Source organism: Nematolebias whitei, chromosome 1, assembly GCF_014905685.2.
Source record: "Nematolebias whitei isolate Nwh7 chromosome 1, NemWhi1, whole genome shotgun sequence".
Classification (NCBI taxonomy): domain Eukaryota; kingdom Metazoa; phylum Chordata; class Actinopteri; order Cyprinodontiformes; family Rivulidae; genus Nematolebias; species Nematolebias whitei.
In genome coordinates, this window is record NC_056498.1 from 2047901 (window position 1) to 2055430 (window position 7530).

A 7530-nucleotide genomic window follows, 5' to 3' on the forward strand; every position below is an offset into this window, starting at 1 on the left:
TGGGAGACATTCTGGAGACATCTGAGACATGTGGGAGACATTCCAGAGACCTCTAAGACATGTAGGAGACATGTGGGAGACATCTGGGTGACATTCTGGAGACATCTGAAATGTTCAGGAGACATGAAGGAGACATGAAGGAGACATCTGATGTGTTCAGGAGACATGCGGAAATCATTCTGGAGACATGTAGACATCTGGGAGACATTCTGGAGACATCTGAGACATGTGGGAAACATTCAGGAGACATGTAGGGGGCATGTGGGATATTTGCAAATGGTAAATGGACTGTACTTTTATAGCACCTTTCTATCTAATCAAGATACTCAAAGCGCTTTACACTACAATCTGTGCCTCATTTACCCATTCATACAGCACTCTACTAGATCTCTACAAAGCTAATTGAACAAATCATTCTAAAGAGACTAAGCAGAGCTTTATCACATTCATACACCGATGGGACACACATCGGAGGCAATGAGGGGTTCATTGTCTTGCCCATGGACACTTCGGCATGTGACTGCTGGTGGGTTCGAACCCACAACTCTTGCATTGGAGGACAACTGCTCTAACCACTCACACACAGCCGCCCCATGTGGGGGGACTTGTGGTAAACATGTGGGAAACATGTGAGAGACGTGGGAGACTGCCATGTTGCCAACGAGTGGTGGTTGTCCAGAAAGACCTCCAGCTCATTGATCAGAGCAGATGGAACCTTTGTGGGTTCTGCTGGTGCTGGTTTGGGAGTTTCTATCAGGTCTCAGAGACCTCCTGATGGTGTGAGGTTGAAGTCCATCTGCTGATAAGATAAATGGTGGTTCTGCTGTGGGCTCGGTGCTCCGTGTTATCAGTGCTGTTCCTCTGGAGCAGGTCCAGTCCAGGAGGAGATACCACATGTTTGAATCATTTTAAAACTCAACCTGTGACTGAAGTCATGAATATGTTGAACATGACTGTTGAATTAAATTGTATTTAATCATTTCTCTTATTATTTTCCTTCTTTCAGGTAAAAAAACCCCAAACAAATTAAATGAGTTGAACAGGCTTTATTTCTCTGAATGTATGGAAACTATCGGTCACGTCATAACTCTGATAATAAATAATCCTTATCAGAGGTGGCTCCACCCTGAACCTGCAACTCATTTATTTATATTTAAACCATCCTCCTGCTTCCATCTTTGAAGGACCTAAACTCACCGGGGTGGACACAGGACCGCCTGACTCTCAGTGTTCAATAGAGGCAGTACGGACGTTTAGAAGTTTGAAACCATTGAACAGCAAAGTTCGTCATGTGTACCGGCGCCTGCTCAAAGTTTATCGCTATTCCCCTCTATGTCTTGGCTCTGGTGTCGGTCATCTGCAACATCATGCTCTTCTTCCCTGACTTCGACACAAAGTATGCGGCAGAAGACAAGAAAGGAGCACCGCGGATCACTGAAGAGGTCAAGTACATGGGGGGCTTCATAGGAGGAGGCATCATGGTGAGTCTGCTTCTTCAGGTTTCATCCTATGTACAGTAGGGTTAGGGTTGGGAGGTGAAGAACAACATGTTCTACCTTTTGTTTTAAGGATGAAAAAGATGGAAATATGTGGGCTTTTAAAACAGCGTGGTCTTTGTGTAAAGTAGAAAGGATGCCCATCGCAGGCTGGGCCACCATCAAGCAAAAAACAACGTTTTTCTATTTTTTTACAACTTCAGACTCATGTCCACATGGAAACAGTGCACAAACAGAGTTTCTAACAAAGTTAATTCTGGTCCTCTGGACAAAATAAATAAAACAAACAAAAAAAATTTAATTGTTGAAAACGTTTCGTCTTTTATCATAAAGACCTTCAGTAGCCATGTTTACATGGACATAAATAATCTGATCCAATGGCCGTTCAGAATAAAAACGTGTCATGTAAACGCCCCGTTCGGGTTATTTTTTGTTTATTCAGCGTGAGCCGAAAAAAATTGCGATCAGAACGAAACGGGTGGTTTACGCCGATTCATAACCCTAACGGTATCCATGTAAACACTTAATCAGTTCATTTTTTTCTGATAGTGAAAAACTGACCTGACTGTGCATGTTTGACCTATGTCATTTCCGCCTGACTAATGCTAATAATAATAGCATGTCGGGGAAGTAAAACTGGTCGGTGAGCGACACAACATTTCTACTAGAAACTTTGAAAGAGCTCAAAAGGATCTGTATTACCTGTAGCTCAGTCAGGGAGTGCAGTAATGTCTCCATCGTCATTAAAACCTGTCGTGGGTCCAGTTTGGGAGCTCAGGTTTATTTACGTTCATCCCGAAAGTAAACCGGAAGTAGAACTTCTTCTTCTGTGTTTTTTTAAAGTAGGGCTAATTACTCTGTGCATGTCAGTACTTCTGTTCAGAGCAAAGCCCGCTGCATGTAAACGCTTGTGCCCGTGTCAATGATACATTTTGATTATTTAATCTGAAAACATTTCAATCCGGTCAAAAAATTTTGCGCATGTAAACATAGCTAGTATGAGGATCTGCAACAAACTCAGTCTTATAAATAACCTCTTTTCATAGTGAATCAACCAGTTTGCTGATGATAGCCTAAACTAGCTGTTCACGTGATAAAAGAGGATCATCACTGTTCTCCACCTCACTGAACCATCACCTCTGGAAGCCTCGACTGAGCTGTGTGACAACTTCCTACATTTCTTTGTGGAAAAAATTGCGACCACCAGGGCTCTCATTTCCCCTCCAACTCATGACCCATCCATCCCACCTCAATCTGTAGCTCCTTTTGACCATTTTGAACCCATCACTCTATCTTTTCTAGAGCATGTCATGTGCAACTTGAAACCTTCTGGCTCCCCCTTTGATGTGGTCCCCCCCTCGACTACTAAAGGAGGTTTTTCCTACTCTAGGTCCGTCCATTCTTGCCATAGTAAACAGTAGTTTATCCACTGGTGTGGTGCCAAAATCCTTTAAACATGCTGCTGTCCAGCCTCTCCTGACAAAAACAAACCTTGACCCCTCAGTCGTTTCCAACTTCCGGCCTGTCTCCAAACTCCCATTTGTTTCTAAAGTACTGGAGAAAATAGTCGAGTCCCAGTTGAAGTGCTTCCTGGAGGATCACGCCATCTTAGAGCTATTCCAATCTGGCTTTAAACCTCTCCACAGCACTGAAACTGCCCTGCTGAAGGTCTTTAACGACATCTTCAGATTCACAGATACCGGTGATTCTGTGCTGCTTGTCCTGTTGGACCTCACAGCCGCCTTTGACACCATCGACCATGAGATCCTCATTGCTAGGTTGGAGCAGTGGGTGGGCGTCACAGGATCAGCCCTCAATTGGTTCAGATCTTACCTCACTGACAGATCCTTTTGTGTCTCCATCAAGAATTTTAGTTCCGCAGAGGCAGAGCTTAAATGGGGGGTTCCGCAGGGGTCCATACTGGGTCCCCTCCTATTATCTTTATACCTGCTGCCGCTTGGTGCTATTTTCCGGAAACACAACATGCCCTTCCACTTCTATGCTGATGACTGTCAAATTTACTTCCCCCTAAGACACAATGGTACATGCTTGATTCAACCACTGCTCGACTGCCTGGCTGACATCAGGGACTGGATGGCTTTAAACTTCTTAAGTTTCAATGAAAAAAAGTCTGAAGTCATGTTGTTCCCTCCCAATGACACGATCACAAACCACTGCATCGACCTCTCCGCTCAAACCCTGTCAGAAAAACAAAGAGTCACTAATCTGGGAGTGATAATGGACCCTTCCCTGAAACTTAACAATCATGTAAACATGATTGTTAAATCATGCTTCTTCCAACTGAGGCGGCTGTCTAAACTGAAACCCATATTGTCCAAAAAGAACCTGGAGACAGTAATACATGCATTCATTACATCTAGGCTTGATTACTGCAATTTGCTCCTGTTTGGTATCAGTCAGACCTCCATTGCACGACTACAACTGGTCCAGAATGCAGCAGCCCGATTTTTAACCAATACAGGCAAAAGAGAGCACATTACATCAGTTTTGGTCTCACTGCACTGGTTACCGGTTCACTTTCAAATCCAGTTCAAAATACTCATGTATGTCTACAAATCACTGAACAGTGTCGCACCCCCATCTCTCTGATTTGCTACAACCATATGTCCCACCACGCTCCCTGAGGTTAGAGCAGTGGGTGGGTGTCACAGGGTCAGCCCTCAATTGGTTCAGATCCTACCTCACTGACAGATCCTTTTGTCAGAAAGGTAAATCAGAATATAGACAAAAAATGATGCAGATAATGACGACAAACCAGTGTGGAGCATAAAGGATCAAAACACAGATCATCTTGTGTTGAAAGCTATTGAATAGTAGTGAGTTTTTAAACGGGACTTGAAAACCGAGGGGCCTGTCTGACAAGCAGAGGTAACTCGTTCCAGAGTCTTGGTCCTGCTACAGAGAAGGCCCTGTCACCTCTGCACTTAAGACGAGTTCCTGGAACTGTGAGGAGCAACTGGTCCTCTGACCTAGCAATGAGGATCTCATGGTCGATGGTGTCGAAGGCGGCCGTGAGGTCCAATAGGACAAGCAACACAGAATCACCGGTATCTGTGGATCTGAAGACGTCGTTAAAGACCTTCAGCAGGGCAGTTCCAGTGCTGTGGAGATGTTTAAAGCCAGATTGGAATAGCTCTAAGATGGTGTGACCTTCTAGGAAGCACTTCAACTGGGAGTTGACTATTTTCTCCAGTACTTTAGAAACAAATGGGAGTTTGGAGACAGGCCGGAAGTTGGACACAACTGAGGGGTCAAGGTTTGTTTTTTTCAGGAGAGGCAGGACAGCAGCATGTTTAAAGGATTTTGGCACCACGCCAGTGGATAAACTACTGTTTACTATATCAAGAATGGACGACCTAGAGTGGGAAAAACCTCCTTTAGTAGTCGAGGGGGGACCACATCAAAGGGGGAGCCAGAAGGTTTCAAGCTGCACATGACCTGCTCTAGAGAAGATAGAGTGATGGGTTCAAAATGGTCAAATGGAGCTACAGACTGAGGTGGGATGGATGGGTCATGTGTTGGAGGGGAAATGAGAGCCCTGGTGGTCGCAATTTTTTCCAAAAAGAAATGTAAGAAGTTGTCGCACAGCTCAGTCGAGGCTACCAGAGTAGATGGTTCAGTGAGGTAGAGAACAGAGTTTAGGGTGGAGAAGAGGACACGTGGGTTGCGAGAGTTTGAGGCAATTATATCAGAAAAGTATTTGGATTTTGCAGCTTTCACTATTTTCTGATAACGGCGCCAACTCTCTTTAAGTATTTGAAAAGAGACCTGCAGCCTGTCTTTCCTCCACTTTCGCACCGCCCTCCTACATTGCTGCCTAACGGCCTTGGTGACGTCACTCAGCCAAGTTTCTGCTCTGAGTTTTGTTTTTTTTGGTTTTAACAGGTGCAACATGATACAGAGTCTTTAAGCAGACAGAGTTGAACTGGGATGTCAGTTCCTCAGTGGTGGTGAGAAACACTGGGGGCTGAATTATCATTTCAGAGTTAAAAACATCTGTAAAATGTGCGGCAGTGAAATGGTTAATTGCCCGGTTGCTATGTTCAGGAATGCACAACTTAGGAGTTAGATGGGGGAGGGTGAACTCAAACTGGACTGGCATGTGGTCTGAAAAAACATTATCACCAATAACAAGATTACTAATAGTCACATCATGAGTTAAAACAAGGTCCAGTGTATGTCCGCACTCTTGGATGGGACCGTTTACATGCTGAGTTAAATTAAATGAGTCCATTTAATCTAAAAAGTCCTTAACCAAGGGCTTCTCCAGACAGCAAACGTGCAAATTAAAGTCCCCAATAATGAAAACATGCTCATATTTTGGTGTGATTTCAGATAAGAAGTCAGAAAACTAATTTATGAAGTCCTTAGATCGAGGTGGGCGGTAGACGAGTGCAAATAAAGTCGGAGGTGAATGTCCAAGCTCAAAGACACTCAGCTCAAAGCTGGCGTGGGAAACTGGGATGGGAAGCTGTTTACAGTCAAAAGTTGATTTGAATATTGTTAATAATCCACTACCACGCCGGCCTGATGGCCGCGGTGCGTTAAAATACAAACAGTTCGTGACAATAATTCCGTCAAGGCGTTGGACTCACCCGGAGACATCCAAGTCTCTGTGATGCACAGAAAGTCTAACTCGAGCTCTTGAAAGTAGTCCCTGAGGATAAAAGTTTTGTTGGTAACAGATCTTGCGTTGACCAAACACATCCGGATACTGTCCAAAGTGGAGCAAGCAGCGGTGGAGTTAGCGCGCGCTAATGGCCGCAGATTTTCAATAACAGCCCCTCCAGGTCGGCCCGAGCTGCGCACCGGCCGACAACTCCCTTTGGTTACCTGGTCCGGGCACGCAGGAAGCTGGTAATGGAGACCATGACCGCCAGCTGAAGAGGAAACTGCAGTGCGCAGGGCTTTAATCTTCACCAGCTGACCAGCACGTTTTCCCCAGCGTCTGAAGCTATGTCTCCGGGCATGGAGGTGAGGAGCCCAGCGAAGATAAGCTGGCACGTCCGCCAGCAGGGGGTGGGGTCCAGAGGTACGCTCATAATGGTCTAAATAAGCGACATCAGTGACAGAAAAACGAAGATCCAGAAGCTGTTGTCGGTCATACATGAGGAGTGAATTCATGCCACAGATAAAAAACGAACAAAACAGAAATAATCCGAACACCATCAGCAGAGGTGGATTGCAAGCCATGCACACGGGTGCCATCTTACCGAAAGTATAATAATAACGCAATATACAATAATCTAAATATCCTATAGTAAACTACATAATAAAATATATAATGTATACTATCATATGATTTATAATATATAGTACAACATATACTATAATTATACTACAAAATATACTATAACTATACTAAAATATATTCTAAAAATACTGCAATATATACAAACCGGATTCCAAAAAAGTTGGGACACTAAACAAATTGTGAATAAAAACTGAATGCAATGATGTGGAGATGGCAAATGTCAATATTTTATTTGTAATATAACATAGATGACAGATCAAAAGTTTAATCTGAGTAAATATAACATTTTAAAGGAAAAATATGTTGATTCAAAATTTCACAGTGTCAACAAATCCCAAAAAAGTTGGGACAAGTAGCAATAAGTGGCTGGAAAAAAGAAATTGAGCATATAATGAACAGCTGGAAGACCAATTAACACTAATTAGGTCAATTGACAACATGATTGGGTATAAAAAGAGCTTCTCAGAGTGTCAGTGTCTCTCAGAAGCCAAGATGGTAAGAGGACCACCAATTCTACCATTGCTGCACAGAAAGATAGTGCAACAATACCAGAATGGTGTTACCCAGCGTAAAATAGCCAAGACTTTTAAGTTATCATCATCAACCGTGCATAACATCATCAAAAGTTTCAAAGAATCTGGAACAATCGCTGTGTGTAAGGGTCAAGGCCGTAAAACTCTACTGGATGCTCGTGATCTCTGGGCCCTTAAATGTCACTGCACCTCAAACAGGAATGCCACTGTCAAGGAAATAACAGAA

The 7530-nt window shown here is 43.7% G+C and overlaps 1 protein-coding gene across 1 annotated transcript in view; it reads left to right on the forward strand.

Moving 5' to 3' along the window:
* The first annotated feature begins 1186 nt into the window (after positions 1-1186).
* tm4sf21b (transmembrane 4 L six family member 21b) overlaps positions 1187-7530 on the forward strand; it is a 46032-nt gene continuing 39688 nt past the window's right edge. The window contains exon 1 of the mRNA XM_037681998.1: positions 1187-1481. Coding sequence (XP_037537926.1) covers positions 1290-1481 — 192 coding nt within the window. The 5' untranslated portion in view covers positions 1187-1289. The remainder of the gene's footprint in view (positions 1482-7530) is intronic.